The 18,468-nt window shown below is 42.0% G+C and overlaps 1 protein-coding gene across 1 annotated transcript in view; it reads right to left on the reverse strand.

The window, feature by feature from the left end:
- LOC112995774 (ras-related protein Rab-3C) overlaps positions 1-17,343 on the reverse strand; it is a 139,915-nt gene extending 122,572 nt beyond the window's left edge. The window contains exons 1-2 of the mRNA XM_064499766.1: positions 17,242-17,343; positions 7,569-7,796 (exon numbers count right to left, since the gene is read on the reverse strand). Of these exons, the coding sequence (XP_064355836.1) occupies positions 7,569-7,796; positions 17,242-17,265 (252 nt within the window). The 5' untranslated portion in view covers positions 17,266-17,343. The remainder of the gene's footprint in view (positions 1-7,568; positions 7,797-17,241) is intronic.
- Between the last annotated feature and the right edge of the window lie 1,125 nt (positions 17,344-18,468).

An 18,468-nucleotide genomic window follows, 5' to 3' on the forward strand; every position in this document is an offset into this window, starting at 1 on the left:
AGCCAAGTGGCTTTATATGTCTTGACATGTTACACACTATATCAGTTCTCTCGGAAGTAAAGATAGTAATGTGTCTTTCAATCCATTAGTAGAAGCTGATGCTGTGATAACAAAAATATTAAGGAAATTTAAAAATCACAGTGAAATGGCAGTTTCAACCATGAAAGCCAGTGTGACTGATGTGCTGGGACATTTTTTTGACATTCTGGGTTTAGCACAGATGTTTGAAACTCTCAAGACATGCTTTTTATTGTAATACCAAAATGTCATGTCACATACATATCTGAATAGCCAGTGGTACTTTTTAAATACAAACATATCACCTGTATGTCCTTTAGAAGTGCCATCTCTGGCCAGCCTAGCCAGCCTCTCACAAAGCTCACAGCATGTGCTGTTTGCACTGAAATCCATGTGAACTGAGCATGTCTTTTACTTTGCTGAGGTCTTCTTTGGCACTGTAGACTAGGCCCTGGCTTTATATTAGAAATGCATCGCAAGGAGTGGATTGTTTATAAGGGATGTATCTATATTTTACACCCAGAATAGGTCCCAAGGAAGCACTTCTTGCACAAAGTTCTACAGAGTTCAGTTTTGTCTTTCCCAGTAAAGGACTGCAGAGTCACATCTGTAATCCCTTTTGCAGTGTATTTTGCAAGGAACCAAGATAAGGCACCACATTTAGTATCTTTAACTGTTTCTGAATTTTTATTTGATTAAGGGTGCTCTCTCTCATAAACTCTTGGTCCCATTCTCACTCAGACACGTAGGTGCTTTCTCTCACATACCTCCATGTTCAAAGAATTCCAGTCAAACTTCAAATAGCAGCACACATTATCTTTTCAACCTCTGCTTTCATCTGTTTCTGCTGTGATGCCTACAAGCTACCAGGATCTGCTAGAATTCTACAGAAATGGCAAGCTGTCTTGCCTGTTTTTCAGGTAAGTGCTGTTCTTTTTCTTACAAATGTCTTCCTTAGCCATCTCCCTGTCTCAGCTGTTCATTCCCGCTAGACTGGCTGACTGTGAGCTATTTGGCCATTTTTTGGCTATTTACCTAGAACAATTAAACCTGAGCTGACTTGGATCCATAGCTGCAACTCTAATATAAATAGCAGAACAGGAACAAGAAACAGAATAAGCAGAGCAAAGAAAATTGAACACTAAGAATCTTTGATTTAATGTAAACACAAGACTTCTTGAAGTAACCGAGGTACCCAAGCTGTATAAGGATGAAGAGTACATATACAAGTCCATACTATAAGGGGCTTTCCTTCACTGTGCAAATCCTTAGCATCGGATACTTTAAGTATGCTACAAAAAAAGGGGAAAAATAGTGATGGAAAAATAATCATTAATGAATAGCAGTATTTCTGAGAAATAAAGTATACCAAATACGACTTGTGCATAAATGGAATAGCTCTTGAAAAAACTTAAGAAGCACTACATGAAAAAGGGATTGTATCCCAAAACTTCCAGGTAAAAAGTTTTCATGGGTCTCCAATAATACGTATAGTGTATAAGGAGAGAAATAATAAAGCAAGGAGAGGCAGGGGAATATTTTAGGCTAACAACGTCATAGATCACAGCTCAGATAACATGCCCCTGCTGAAGGGCAGCTTAAACTGTGACAAAAGCTGCCCAGAATTACACCTTTTTTCAGATAACAGAGGAGGTCCAGCAAGAGTTTGTCTTCTGACCAACACAACCATGTTCCTCATTAACTATCTTTGCCCAGAAATGGCTCATTTGAAGCCTTCTGACAGAAAATCAATTGTTAACACTTTGCATCACTTATCACCAGAGACAGGTCAGCTGACTTGAGCTGCTGCCCTTTCAGGCTATGCCTATAAAGCAGAATAAATTGTGCCAGGGGGCATTTCTGGGCTATGGAAGTTTCTGTACTGTGAAACTGTCAGCACGCTTTCTGAACTTACTAGCCAAACTCACTAGCACTCTGCCAGACAGTTCCTGGGCAAGGTTCAGGAGGCAGCACAGGCCAGAGACCATTCCCACTACAAAGTCTGAGTGTCACCATCCTGTTTCAGAGACTGAAAGATTTTAGATGTATGGACACAAGCTATCCTATGCCAGCTGAACTCAGTGGTAAAGGACAACATGAGTATCTTTAATTTACTAGTACAGATGGATCCAGAGAAATCTTAAATCCCTGAAGTTTTCAGCCTTCTCTACTGCTATCATCAGATCACTTGCTGCCTGGTATATTTCTGGACATGCATTTGATTCTCATGCTGAGATGAGGAAATTAAATTTTTAATATTAGATTTACTATTCTAATCTAAAAAGCCTGCATATACTAAGCAGCAACACACACACTGTCACTAGCACCTGGGGAAAAAAAATCATAAAATAAACTTTGATGGAGCTATCATACCAATTAAAAATACTCAGGTGACTCCGACGACACAAAATCAGTCCCTAAAATGATGAAACATTTCCAATATATTATATATCATCATCCTCTCCCTCACCCTGCTTTCAACTCCGTAACAGATTTTTTGTTGCTTCAGCTTTCACCGCCTTTCTTCTGAACCAGCATATCCAGTCATTACTGCACTGACATCATAGCCTTAGTCACTGTTACAGGATATTTCTGGAATATTGCACTGCCTCCACACTAAAGACTTACTGTAGGATTCCCCTTAAAGACACCAATATCAAGGCAATTTTCATTCATATGACTGCTCCCACAGACCCCTCTCAGACAAAAAATTTGTTCTCATTCTGAGAAATTTATTCTCATTTTAACTCATTTTTTTTACTGCTAGAGCAGTGTTAGGGGCCTTGTCAAGCAAAGAACCAGGTGCCTAATGTTTATTCATTTTTTTTGAACAAGTACTACAGTTTTAATTATTGAATGATGAAATTGGATTTCCTCATTCAGCTTATTAAACCTAGTCTTCACCTGGTCCCTAAGCCAGAGCGCATGATAGCTTATGGAAAGTAGATGATGACAGCAGATGATGACAGCAACATTTTTGGTATCAAAATGAAACTGTCACACACAGTTTTGGGAAACAATGATCAGCGCCTCTAGTTCATGCAGTCTATGTCTGGTCTCAGGCAAAAGCCATCTAAGCAGGAAAAGGTAATGCAGTGCTCTTATTTGCAGTTAGAACATTTTTGTATGACAGACAGATCAGAGTGGGAAAACTTGATGCTTGATTCTTTAAACAAAATATGTACTCAAATCAATTAAAAATCACTGAGAGCTCTGATCAATTAAATTTTAGACTGGAGTTAAAGATATGACATGGATACCCTGTCAATTAAATACAATCTTTGACTTGTTTTTGTAGATTTTCTTCTATTTTACAGGAATCAATATCTGCACGTGTTTTACTTTTTCCGATTGCAATGGCTTATTTTAACAAATGATATCTGACAAATTTTACTGTACAATGCCTGTATTTTCTCTATAAGCTCTTGCTTTCTTTTATTTTCATTAAAGACTCTACAGTACTTGCAAAAATGTTGCAAACCTTTACGGTTTCCCAGCTGCATTGTATACCAATTGTACTGCTTTGTACAGTGAATAAAGTAGTAGATTTATAAGGTTAAATTTAATTTTCTTTTTTGGTTTGCAGGTCTTTGCACTTTTAGTCTTTTCCTTTAGCGTGTGTTTTTATCAGGATGGGTACTCACTGGCCACTTATCTTTTCATTCAACATAATTTAAATCTAAATGTTGGAAACTGAAAGAATCTGATGCTGCACATCTGAGGCTTCCACTGTGGAACACTCAAAAGCCCTGTCATATAGGAATTCACCCTATGCAGTTATGTGCCGCATACAGATAGAATTCCGTGCCAAAATTTCTCATAGTTTCTGTTGGGAAATCAATTTTTTTAGGTAAAATGTCTTTTTTATTGGATTTTTCACCTTAAAAAGAAAAACAATCTATTAATAGTCTGTCTTTACACTGTCTGTACTATGGCTGCCACATTTATAACTTACCTTGAAACAAAAGTTTGGAGCCAGCTAGTGGTCCTGTGACAAGGTAATGTGCTACTGCTAATGAATACAGGACTTGAACTCTGAACATCTCTCAATTTCAGTAAGAAATATTGTAGAGGAGTTTTTTTGTCTCAGAAGGAATAATGTAAACCTTTCACTGCTCCCAGCAGGCTCTTTCTAACCATATGAAAAAGCGATAATGATAAGCACTAGAGAGAGCCATATCCTACCTGACTTTAACAATAAAAAAGCCATATCCTACCTGATTTTAACAATAAAAGAGGACAGTTCAGTTTGGGTCCTTTGAATGCAAGAATGAAGCACCATTGCCTTACAGAAAAAAAAAAAAAAAAAAAAAAAAAAAACCTCAAACGAACAAAAAAACCCTTCAGGGCATCCCAATAAGTAAGACAGCACCAGCTGCAACCTATTATCCCTTGCTAGTTCATCTGTAATAATCACATAGTGATTTTTATTAAGAAATAATGACCCTGCTTCCTCGAATGCTCATGTGGACTTTCAAACAGTCTTATACCCTTCGCTGATAAGCTTGCTAGAATCATATTCAAAGGAAAATCAATGCTCAATGCTCCAACATACTTCAAGTTGAACACTAAGTTACATGTTGAAACAGATGGTAAATATGAAGTTTATACATCCATCCAAAAAAGAAAGGGGGGGGGGGATTGTAACTGAACACATATTGGATCAACCTTGTCTCCAACTAGGAAATCTGGTGAATTTAACAGCCTTACTATTTACACATTTCTACATCTTATTACCATGCAAGGATAGCAGAACAGTGGCATTCTTTGTATTTCTTCACTGCAGTACATAGTAAAGTATTTTAGCTTTGATCTCATCATTCAGAACACGTTTTAAAACAGAATTCAATTTCCAGTTTCTATTCAAACCTATGAGATTTTTCAAAATGTTTTATTTCATATCTGTTGAACATCACTTATTACATGATGTCACCAAGTACTTTGTCACTGATTTCAAAGGAAGTGTTACAGGGTCATGGATATTTCTAGACAGAATTAACATCAAATCAAAAACTCACTCTGATTTACTCAGTTTTATATTTTAGGTAATCTAAACTGTCTTTTATATAAGCAATTTGAAATGGATATTGCATGAGTACTGTTCATTTTAAAAAGACATCTGCATAATCAAAGAAAAGTAATAAAGTATAATATAGAGAGGTGTTACATATATAGATGCTACATAATAGGAATAATACAGCTGTTGATTCAGCTTATCTGATGTGGTGACAGTGCTCTATGTTTGTTTCAAATTTCACTCACTGGAATAGCTTTCTGGGATACTTAACTGATTTTATTTAAGGTCCCAGGAGTGCAACATTCAACAGATTTACTCTAGCAAGCATAACAGCAACACAATATTCCAATGCAGAATACTCCATCTAAAAGTGCAAACAGTAATAGTGAGCTGTTGCAATTTGAGTTCATTTGGCAATGACAAGGCTTTTTAAGAACTTGCATTAAAATTTTAATGGAAACAAATAAGGAGAGGCAGTGCTGGCTGCTGCAAAAGCTTTAACCTAAAAGTAAGAAGATCTGAAGACCTGTTCCTAACCCTCTCTGTGTCCTGGTAGGTGATGTTAGGAAGGTCCCTGTCATAATCTGAGTCTCTATTCCCTCTTCCATGTGACACATGGAAAACTTGTGTTTGTTTCACCCACTCCGGTTGCACGTTTTTTCAAGCAGAGTTTCTCCTGGCTGTCACTGCAGAACAAAGGGAGCTCATTCTCAGAGCAGAGTCTGTACGTTACTGCTGTGCAAAGAAGAACAAAGTGTCTGGATAGAACTGGAAGTTTATTCCAGGTGGCGACAATACAGCTAACACAATATCCTCTCTATGCCACAGATACCTCTGGACACATTTAGATTAATGGACTGCTTTGAGTCAAGCACATATCTGTATCGTAGTCTGCTATGGAGCAGCATTATGAGAAATATGTTGGTGTCAAAGCAATCGCCTTAATACAATGTTGTAAACTAATGTTGCTGCTTTTTCTAGGAGAGACATGATGAATTAAACACATTGTAGAAGCCACTTGGTGATTAAAAGAAGAAGAACTGCGTAAAGACTCTAATGTGAACTAAATTTTATTGCTCCATTAACAGGAGATAATGAGGTGATATCAGTGTGAATTACCTTGTCATCTCCAACACTACTGTGTTACAGTGAAACTACCACGTTAGTGCTGTGAAAGCATGCACAACGCACAGTTACTTAGACTGTAGCACTATCTGTTATAACCATGATGAAAATAAGACTCTAAGTTTAAAAAGGTGAGAAGTTGAGAGGCAAAGAGTCTGTGTTCCAGTTCCTAGAGGGCACAGAATGACAAACGATTTGAGATGTCAAGGGCTGCATCCTACCTAAAAAGGCAGGAATGAGACTCAGCCTGACCTGAGAAACTCACGTTTGGATTTACCTTCCTGATCACAGTCTTCTTGTAAGAAATGGGTTTGCTGGGAAAACGTGCCATATTAAAAACATATTCACTTTATCTGCTGTTCTAAACATGTCAGGTGGTCTGGTCAGGTTTAATCCAAAGTTTCCCCAGATTTAACAGCTGCTCATCATTAAACACGTTTTTAAATGTCTTGCATTTATGCACATATAAGGAAAATATTGGTTACTTGTTAATTTACATCTGTTTTAATGAAACATCTTTCCAGGCTAGACAAAGATTCAAAACTTCTCTCAGAGCAGTGTGGCTATTACAAATATCCCACAAAGGAAATGTGGGTTAAAATCTTCAGGCACCCCAGCAAAGACCTAAAAATTTAACTCCAGGTCCCACACTGTTAATCACCCATTCTTTACCTGAGTATCACCCAAGAATTAGCAGTTGTGACCATGAGCAACTTCTGCATAAGTAAGTTTTTGTCTACCCTTGCTTTCTGAGGAAAGCTTGCAGAAAAGAACACCTTCTCCCTGGCATCAGGCTTTCCTATGTTTGACATCTTTCTTCCGTCTCTGAGGTGTAGGTAAAGGTTTTTGTACACTCAGGCAACACAGCTGTTACACTCTCTCTTTCCTCTTGTTTGCTTCATCAGCAGTGGAAGAGGCTTCCAGTGACCAGGATGACAAACATAACTGAGAGCACAAAAATTATGCCTTCTGTTACGCATCCACTATCATAGTTCCCAAATTAATTTGTATTTTTTTTGTGCGAAAAAATCAGATCTTACCTGGTATTTCAAGACACTCCTTAATAACGTAACCTTTTCAACAGACTGTATACAGCACAGTTCCTTATACCTGGGTGAACAGCTATCAATGTATATCATCCTGAAGTATTTCTTAAAGGAATTTAATTCAGAATATACACTCTGCTGAACCTCAATACTTTAAAAATACTGTCTGCACTCTATTATTCAAGACAGAAGAATGCTGCAGGAAAGAAATTAACTGCTTTTTTACTACTATGCCATATATATATACAGATAATGATAAAGAATAAATACCTACGATAGCTTAAAAGCTACTGTATCAAACTGCTGTATATATCAAACTGCTATAGCTTGCTTAGTTCACAAAATTATTATTTTCAGCTTACCCAAATCTGTAGCTTAATTCTTTTTTCATTTTTGAAAACTGTTTTTACTTTGAAATCGATCCCAACCGTGCTGACAAATGCAGATGTAAAGGAATCATCAGCATAACGGAACAAAAAGGATGTTTTTCCAACACTGCTGTTGCCAATGATGAGCAGTTTGAACATGTAATCAAAGTTCTGGTCAGATGTATCTTTCTGGCCATATCTGGAATCTTGAGCAGATGCCATCTGTAATAAAAAAGAAAAAGGAATAATTTATTGTCTCTTGTACTATATAAAACTGGAAACATTTATATTTTATTGGAATTTTTGGTAACAGACATGAATGAATTCAAGAAGTTCACAGTGGGCTTAAGTATTTTCCTGATTCTTGTATCCATGCTAATAATTCCCATTGCAAAAGAGAACAGCAAAAGCTACATTCATAATGAAAGACAGTGTACCAAAGCTAAACGTCATTGGTGATTGGTACCAAAAAACATTTAAAACTCCATGACAATTCTTGAGCATAACATTAAAAAAAAAATCTACTTTCAGAAAGTATGGTGGATGAGGTAGACTCATACCTTGAAAATGCAGATAGAAGCCCTTCTCTTCATGTGTATGAGGGGGAAATAAGAGACTAAAGCTGGGCTGTGATATGTGTTTAGCTTTCAGGGTTGCAGAGAGTAATTTGAAAACCTGGCCAAAATTTTACCTGGGCTCAAAAAGCAGATGGCAAGAATAAAGAACTTAGAATTAGCTAGTGTTTCACCTCATATACTTTTTAGGAAAAATCTCAAGTATCTGGGGAGCCTGGCAGAATTTTTTAATTCTTGGAGTTTGGCAATACATCTGCACACAGATTTCAGACAAAAAGAAGACAGTATATCCTAACATAAAGGCTTATGGAAAAGCAGCCCAGGTCAAAGCTAAGTTAGACATCTCAGAGTGCATTTGGACTGTTTGAGAGGACAACTGGAGCTGGACCTTGCATAAGGGTGAGGGCTGTATACTAACGCACCTTCTTAGCAAGATTTCAATTACTGCATAAATTTTCTCAGCTAATTCTGCTGTCTCATAGTACAAAGAACAGTATACCACCTTCTCTGGATACTGAAGAGGCATATAGAAGCGGAGACAAAACATCCTGAAGGTGACAATAGGAGTAGTAAGCCTTTGTCAGAAAATTCTGTTTAAAATTTATGTTTTATTAACAATGCAGTAGGGAGTGCTTGATTTCAGAATTTCTGTGCACACAATTACCCTTTAAGTTATTAGTGACTAAAGTTCTTGACTAACTGTGGTCTTAGATATTTAGGTGTTTGCATCCTGAGTGCTTACACTTAGGCCTTAATATTTTTTCACTCCTTTCACAGATACACTATAAGGAAGTTTTAGAATAAAAATCTAACTATTACCAAGCGTACACATTACTAATCTTTCATCTTTCTGATTTCTTTAGCAAAAGACAGAAGGAAATCCCGCCCAGCTTCATGACTCTCTAGTGCTGTTTATACCAGTGTAACTGCAAGAACAAAACAATTAAATAGAGCAGACAAAAAAAAACGTGCAGTGGCTGGCGGATGCCAGTGTATAGCCTGTATGTTTTCACTAGCAGCCTTTTCTACTGTCCTTCTGGCTTCTTTCTGTAATGGAAATCAGCAGTTATTGTTTTCAGTAGGAAGAAGAAGAATCATCTTCTTCTTTCATTTTATCTCTTAGAAATCCTTGCATGTAACTTCCTCAACTTGCTTAAGAATTAAAAAGAGGGGTTTTAGCTTTCATTTCATTTGCTGGCCCCAGTCCTACGTGCCTTACATTTCATCCATATATATATTAATGCCTACCACTTCAAAAACAGTACCATTGAGCGAACAGAGGAATCAGAGACCTGAATTCGAACAATAGTCTCACTAATACTTGTGCATTTTGTAGTTGTCTTGAGTAAGGACCTGTTACCTGTGGAAGCTTTTAAACACAAACTTTCCCCACAAAGAAATTTCATTGCTTCTCTAAATTAAATTAGGTGCATTACCCCTGCCCTCGTTCCCTTAAAAGTTCCTTAAAAAACCCCCAAAATTAAAAAAATTAAAAGGCAAAATCTTCTCTATGCCTTGAACTTATGGATTAACTATTTACAGTACCACAGGCAGAATTATGGGCAAGCTGAACACAGAATTGCAGCCAGCTTTTATTTCTAGAGTTGGAGTATGTCTGCCTGTTGCTGGATGCAGAAGGCATGGAAAAGGGCTAATTTCCCTACCTCTCCACTGCGGAACTATGGGAAGATTAGTGAGGTATTGACAATGATTCAAAGTGTTGGGATAGCTTAACTTCTTCCTAGAGACCCAGTATCCCTAGATTACTGATAGTGATCCTTTCTTCTGTCCAAAATCCAGAGAATTTTAGAAAAGTACTAGTGCTTGTGGAGTCTGAAGGAACATCAAACTCAGAACTGGTGCTAATGCTTTGCCTTTACGTCCCAAAACTCATTTTAGAGTCAGCACAGAGACAGGTTCTTCAGAGTGCAGTACCCATCACCTACAGCAGGCTACTACTCTTAACGATACTCTAGAGTCTCTGGTTTTCTGCTGACTGTAGAGGAAATGTAGATGCTTAGTCCTCCTGGGCTTTGTGAAAACATCCACAGTGCTTTTCTTTCTTAAATGCAAGCTGTAGACTTCAAGTGAGTATGGAGTGCACTGTAGGCCACTTTCAGATGTATTAATACATCAGTTCACTCCTAACAGGAGCTGCCTCTACTGTGGAGGCATTTGGCAAAGAAATGTGAAGAAGCTGGTGCTGATGCTATGTTGGTCCTTTGGAAACAATGGTGGAAATAATCACAAGGATTGCCATTTTCAGATCTGTTATTAAATGCTAAATATGTTGACAGAAAACCAAATAAACATGTCAGCCTCCCTAATGTTATGATGTTCTGCTTCCAAGAATGCAAAAACCTTATCTTTACTTTGACAAAGTTCTTCTCTTTGTACTCAAATGATTAAATGGATATATTAAGCACACATCACTTTCAGCAAAATAAATGTTTTCTTCTTTGGGATAAATCTCTCCTTAGTTATTTACTAAAATTAAAGAGAAAATGCACAAGGCTATTTCCATTAGCATGTTATATACCTGCTTTTTTGCAGAATGAGTCCCTACTCAGATCTTCCACCCATCTGGATTTTAGCACCAAGGGCAGTCTCAGGCCACCTCCCAGAGGACACAGGACAGACCTGAGAGCCCGCAGGGAAATCTAAGCTCAAGGCAACGATCAGAACACTTATTGTCAAGAGCTATCAGACTCCTGCTCCTTATCTTAATAATGGAGAGAAGGTAGGCCCTCACCTTGAATATGGTTCAGGAACAAAAAAAGATGGTTTTGTATGCTTCCCTACCTTCAGGACATCTTTAAAGTCCTTAAAGGAAGATAATTTATGGGCACGTGCAAGTTTAATCACTAAGCAGAGTTTGCTATATTAAGTCCAAGTAGTTCTCAAGTCTCCTGTTCAGCTGCTCCCTTGCTCCCAAGAGAACAGGGAAAAACAGGGCATGGGCTGAAAACAAATGTCTGAAAAAGCATGTGCTTGTATGCCACTCTCATGATTGTAATGAAACACTTGACTCCCTTTGGCCTTAGAGGACCTTGTTCTTTGACAGAATTAATTTGAACAGCTTTCTCACTTAAGCAGGGCACAGTGCCATGACCTCCTTGACTGCACATCACTTCAGTTTGCACTTACATATGCACCCCACTCTGAATGTCTATACAGAATGAATTGCCCCTGGAAAAGAGGATGCAAAAGGCAAGAAATAATGGGATTGAATATACTGAGTCTCATTCCTTTGTATCTTTCACAGTTTATTTTCTTTCAAAGATAAAACAATTCCGTTGTAAAGGAGCAGATCAATAGTAAGCCTAGGAAAAAATGTCCTGTTCCTATCTACAGTAAGGACAGACACTTACTGGCTTCTTCAGATACAGTGATTTACAGTTGTTTCAAAGAGCAACGCTCCTTTTCTATATACACTGTAGAAATGCATATATTTACATTGCTTTCTAAGAAGAAACTGACTTTACTCAGTATTCTAATAAAAAGACAGTTTCCTGCACAAGTAGCTTTTTGTGACATGATCCGTTTGCTTTTTGTCAATTATTATTAGTCAAACTTATTCAAAGTAATATGGGCAATGGAAAATAATGGGAAAATTCAATGCCTGTAACTCCTGGGCCTATATGGAAGACGCATCACAGCTGAGTGTCTCTAATGTGCAGATCTAGTGTCATCATCATCAGAGTAGCCAAAATGTTACCTAGATCCTTAAATATATAAACACTCCACTTATTCTACGACAATATGACCCAATCATGAAGAAAATTATAACTTTAGGGGTAAAGTACTAGACCAATAATGTAGAGATTGGATTTTATTCCTGACTCAGAGGTATCCTATGACTTTCCTTCTCCTTTTCCCTATGTCTTAGACAAGCTTTCTTACTCTTGGTTCTGCCTCAAAGGATACCCCAGTCATTTCCCTGCAGACCACAGCCAATCCTCACAAATCCCTATGGATCACCTTTATCATCTATTTTTAACTGACCAATTAGTAAGACTTAACAGAGTTCTGTGGACAATGAACCAACCACTTATTTGGAATTTATGGATTACCAGCCATCTGCAGAGCACAGCTTGTGAACCGATGTACTTGGCAGCATCAGTTTATCTGCTTCAAGGTATAACGAGATTATATTCATGAATATGTGTAAGTATATCATAACCCCGTCCAACCGGTGTAGTTAGAAATGCAAAGTTTTATTATACAAGCAGCACACTGAAATGCCAAGCTGTGGAATGTTGAGCAGATACAGAGAGGCGAGAGTCTAACATATTTTAAAGAAGCTCTGCTTGCTTCATATCAGCAGAAACAGCATGAATGTAACCATAGTACTGGCAGATCCTGATGCCCAGGGGAGCAGAAATCAAGGTGCAGTAGAGAATGGCTCTGACATAGTCTAGCAGAAGAATTCTGGTGAATCTTCTTGTGATGAGCTAAGGCATTGCCCCCACCCCAGCCATCTTTTCTTAACCCAGGTTTACCTTCTGCACAGAAAGGGCAATTTAAGAAACATATGTCCAGTTCCCACTCTAGGTATTAATGCAAACTCTCCTCCAAATAGCAACAACAACAGAGATAAAGTCCCAGCTTCTCAGCTGACAGAGCAGCTGCATCAGGCTGAAAGAAAAAGCGAGGTACTAATGTCACTCTCCACGGCACGGGTGAGATGCTGTTAATAACAATTCTGGTCAATCATGTTCATGAAAGCTGATTTCAAACTGCAAAGTACAGAGAAAGATTATTAGGAAGACACAAGGATGAAAAGCTTATCTCATGAGAGAAATCTAGAAAAGCTCAGTAAAACATAAATTGGTTACTCTAGATAATAATCTGGAGGAGCATTAGAGAATGGGGAGAACTATTTAAACTGACATATCCTGGAGCAGACACTGGACATTAAGAAGAAATGAGTATAAACTAGTCCTGAGTGCCTTTGACCTGGAGATCAGACTATATCCAACAAGCAAAGGAGAGAACTTCCACAGTACAGTATTCCCCAAGTAGGAGTAGCGACAGAAAGAGAATTACTGACTACAAATGAAGCTTGACTAGTGAACAAAAAGAAATATATAACTTGCTTTGTGGACTCAGTGGCTTGGCAGATGAACCATGAGTGAGGTATCGAATAATTTTGCTGAGTGATAGGAGACACATTGCCAAGCTAACTCCTTCATCTAATAGCTCTGATTTGGCTTTTCTTCATTACAGTTTTATAATAAACTCTTGAAAATTTGGAAGGAGCCTTTTTCTTTTTTCTGTTGCTGCTGCCCTTCTCCATTTTGCTTGGATGCATCTGTTATAAACCTATTTGGTTTGGGCATAACCATCACAGTGACAGCAGAATATGGAAAGCTCAGAAGAAAATGTGCTCATTTATTTTCCTGGCGAAGCATCAGGAATGATCACATTGTCTTTACAGGTTCTTTCCCATTTCCTACTTTTCCCTCACCTTTCTGGCCTCACTCACCTTTGAAATGATCTGATGCCCTGGTAAATGAACAGCAGGGTGTGCAGAGACCTGGCATTTTCTACAGACTGCTGCCATTAATGCCCATATGTTCTGATAAACATTAAGACCCAGTTACCCAAACTGCACTTTATCTTTTTGATTTTGGCAAGTTCGGGAACGTGGAAAATTTGCATGCCACAATCAGATAAGGAGTGGAACTTGAAGTGAATGAATCAATGTGTGTACCACTGAGAATTTCCCACTGAATTTTTAATTTTGAGAGTACCACCAAAGTCCTGGGGGAAACTATTAAGAGACACACAGAGTATTTCAAGTAATTCAGAACAGCTCTTAAAAGAACATGCAGAAACCATGCACACTTCTATGTTTCTCAGCAAAAAAAGAGTTCATTGCTTTTGATTTCTAAACCAAAGCCCTCTCCCTGCCTATAAGCACTACTAAACTTTATATCTTTTCTTTGAAAACATGACTACAAAAGTGAAAAGTAGTCATAAACTCTTACTCAGATCCAATTACATTCAGCAGATGACAATGACAAACTTTTACATCACATAGTCCCTCTCTGAAAGGACTTGTCTGGGCTCCCTCTCTAGTACTTTTTGACCCTTCTAATCTACAGAGAAACAGCATAAGCTGAAGATTCAAATAAAGAATTTGCAGACACAGAAATACAGTGCCCCTGGATAGGCCCTTATTCTCATCCTTCTGTCACATTTTAACTTCACATTTTTTTTTTAATATTGCTTGACGGATATGGAAAAATAGTGCTTACACTCTCCTCTGACTTGTTTTTGTCATGATACAAAGATATGTAGTTGATCAGTCTTCCTGTTTCTCTAAAATCCAGAGAGATGTTAGCTCTATAACAGACTGTTCCATAAACCTGTTGTGTACAAAGAAGCAGCTACATTTGTTTCATGTAGGAAATCAGATAACTAAAAGAGATAAATCAAGCAATTAGTTCAGCCAGTCTAAACCACATTTGAACCAGGACCAACCGTACTAGCCTAATATTGGAGAAAGCAAAGACTGTTAAGAAGAAGAACCCACGATGTAATATTGTTTTACTTGAAGCTTTAATAGGAATAATATTTAAGTGCACTGGAAGTGGTATAAGTAGAAGAAAGAAAAAAACACTCAGAAATTACAAATGAAAATCACATCTAATCTGCCTGATAGCATTTTTACGTCTTGGAAAAATCCAATTGCTTGTGATTATAATTTTGTATAAGGTGTGCTTAAGAATAGACATTGTTTAACAATTTTGCCATCCTTGAAAAAGTGGAATTTATAGGTTTTTTATAGCTTCTCTGCTGTCCCTTTTTATACTAAGGCTCTGCTTTCTGCTGACTTTTATTCAATTATGTTTTACGATAATTCCGATTCTACTGGCAGTCATATATAAAAAACAAAAAACAGTTATTTAACACGTCAAACACATATTTTTTTTGGATCTGGACTTTCTTTAAATTTTATTTAAATGTTGTACAACCATTTTCTTTCTACAGCTATTTAACAACCTCAATGAATTCAACACCTGTCATATGTCACTAATCCAGTAGTAACCAGTCTGTATTTTCCATCCTTTACAAGCAAGATCTGTTTTTTTTACAGAACTGCTCTTCAAAGCATTTTAAGCAGCATCCTAATTATTGCTGTTCTCCAATCAGAAAATTGAAACATGCTTACTGAAGATTGGCTTATTTCTTGTACACCTCTTTGGCAGAAAGTTTTCAGCATGCGACATCCATGCAACTGGTCTGGGAAAGGTTTATGAGATTATCATTCTCTGTCCAAAGTCAAACAAACCCAACTCCACAGCCATGTAAATTAAGATTTCAGATTTCTTTTTGTGCACGCATATTAAAGAGAACGCAGATCTTCCCTTTAAGCTGAGACTCTGTCACTGCCAGAGTAGACATCCAGCATGGAAAAAATTAGCCAAGAGAGCTGTAATTCATAACTTAAGTGACAGTGGAGTGCAAAAGAGCTCTTTGCACTGTACAAAATCAACAGGATTGATTGTTTCCAATCCATCGGTAACATGCTCGAGTGTACAGCCTGGGGCCCCCAGAGATCCCGGATGAGATTATAAAACAGGTCCTAATAAATAACTGGTGTACGGTTAGCCATTCGGTGTAAATTGTTTTGAAACCACTACCTAGAAACTGCTAAAAAGCGCATGTAAAAATACGTCAGTCGTATCTGGATATCGTTCAGGTGCTCCAGAGCTAATGAACATTATATTTTTCCATATAAAAAACAGTTGAAAAGTGGCCACCTCTTTGCTCCCCCAGGTCCGAGCAACGAGCCGCCTTTCCCCGGGGCGGGCGGATAGCTGCTCCCTGGACAAACAGGTGGAGATGCCTTGCCAACTGCCTGCGGCTCCGGTAGGAGCTCGTTACGCATCACCCCTAAAACTTAGGCCAATTCACTTGGAGAGGAGCGGCAAAGCACCCTGCACCTCTCTGAGAGACCGTCTGGCTCGACGGTGAGACCCCAACCTGCAGGGCGACACCGCAGCGGGGCGGCGGGCGCCGGGGGCTGCGCCGGGGGGCCGTCCCGCTCGGCTGCCCCGCTCCCCCGCGGAGCTGCGCGGGGCCGGGGACAGGCCCGGGCCGCCCTCACCGCCCCGGCCCGCCACAGCCGCCTTCGCCCCCCGCCCCGGGCAGCCCCCGGCCGCGGCCGCCCGCGGGGCCGCCACCCAGCCGAGCCGCCTGGGGCCCCACGACCCGCCTGCACCCTGCCCCTCTCGCACGCACCGCGGCTGCTCGCACACACCGGCCCCTCCACGCACACGGCAGGCCCCCCGCACGCGCACACGCACCACGCGCACCACGCGCACACCCACGCCAGGCCCCCTCACACATACGCACTCCATGCACACACGCACGCGGGGTCCCCTCACACGTACACATGCACTTACACACAGACACACACACCGGGCCCCCTCACACACACGCACGCACATACACACACACACCCCGTGTGCACCACGCACCTGCACATACGGGGTCCTCTCACACACACACACGCACACACACCGTGCCCCCCTGCACACACACGCACACACACACATGCACACACTGGTCCCCCTCACACACTCGCATGTGCCCCTACACCAGTACCCCTCACGCACACACACACTCACACACACACACTGGTTCCCCTCACACACACACGCACGCACATACACGCATACTGCTCCCCACACATGCACACACACCGGGCTCCCTCACGCACACGCGTGTGCACACACATATGCACGCATACACGTGCACACGCACCAGCCCGCTCACACACTCACACACATGCACACGCACGCACGCACCGGTTCCCCCCTCGCGCACACGCACACACAGTCACGCACACTGGCTCACGCACACGCACTCGCACACACGCACACTCACACGCACCCCGCGGCCCTCTGCTGCGCGCGGCGCGGCCGGGCCGGGCCGCCGGCGCGTGGGCGGGCAGGGCGCGCAGACGGGCCCCGCCGCGCTGCCGCTGCCGCTGTCGCCGGCGGCGCGGAGCCCCCCCGCCCTGCCGCCCGCCGCTCTCCCGCCGCGCCCTCGCGCTCCTCCCGCCGGCGGATACCGACCTGCACCGGCGCCTCGTGCCTCATGGCCAGGCGCGGCCCGCCGCTCGCTCGGGTGCCGCTGGCGCAAGACAACCACCGCCGCCGCCGCCGCCGCCGCCCGGGCTCTGCCGGCCAGCCCGCCTCGCGATCAGCACCGGAGCTGTCCCCGCCCCGCCCCCGGCCCGCCCCCCCGCGCGCACCCCTGGGAGCTGTAGTCCCCGCCGCCCCGCGCGCCCCCGCGCGCCCCGGCCCGGCGGCCCCGGAGGACTACAGCTCCCGGGATGCTCAGCGCCCGCCGCACTCCGCGGCGGGAGGCGGCGCAGCCGGCGGCGGGGAGAGCGCGGCCGCTCGGGCGCCGCTCGCGGGGCAGCGGCGTCGCACGGCGTCTCGCGGGCTGCGGAGGCGGCGCGGGGCGCCCCGGCGGGGGCCGCGGCGAGCGGGAAGCAGGCGGCGGAGCCCCGCGGGGCTGACGGCTCAGCGGAGCCGCCCGGGCGCCGGCAGCCCTGCGGGAGCGGGCAGAGCCGCGGGCAGGGCGGGCGGGGGCTCTCCCCCCGGCCCGGCCCGGCCCCACACCGCCCTGCGGCGGCCCCGGGGGCGGGGGGCCGCAGGGGCCTTTGCTTTATTTAAAAAGCGGCGGAGCTCGGGCGCAGGGACGGTTCCCGAGAGCGGCACAGAGCATGGCCCGCTGCCGTGTGGTCCTGGCAGCCCGGCTGCGAAATGGTCGCGTTGCTCGTGAGCGGTGACGCTCATCTCTGACCGAGTTGTCCAGGTCATCGTAAATAAATACCGATAAAGCAGCAGAAAAGCAGCACACATTCTGCACGTGTCCCCAAAGCTGTTTTCATTATCCAAGAAAAAGCTTTAGACATTTTTATTGACACTTTTTCCCCATATTCCCATGCCTCTAGCTCTAAGTCCTTAAGTTATCTTGCACCCAAATATACAGGTCCTCAGTGGGCAGGAAAATGTGTAATTAGTTTTAGAAACTTAGAGATGTTGTACAGCCAGCAATTCTGTATTCATATTTAAGACCTGATATGTTCCTCTCTACCGAAAAGGTCAGGACCAAACAGGTGTGACCAGCACAGATAACAAACTCTTGGAGCCTCTGCCTGGGTTTTGAGAGCTGGAAGTTGTCTCAGCGGAGAGGGAAGGGCAGGAAGAGCGCAGGTGCGGTGGCTGAGGCTGCACGAAAACAGCAGTTTGTCATGTGGAGTGACACTTCTACACACGTGATGCATGTTGTGT

The sequence above is a fragment of the Dromaius novaehollandiae genome, chromosome W, assembly GCF_036370855.1.
Source record: "Dromaius novaehollandiae isolate bDroNov1 chromosome W, bDroNov1.hap1, whole genome shotgun sequence".
NCBI lineage: Eukaryota > Metazoa > Chordata > Aves > Casuariiformes > Dromaiidae > Dromaius > Dromaius novaehollandiae.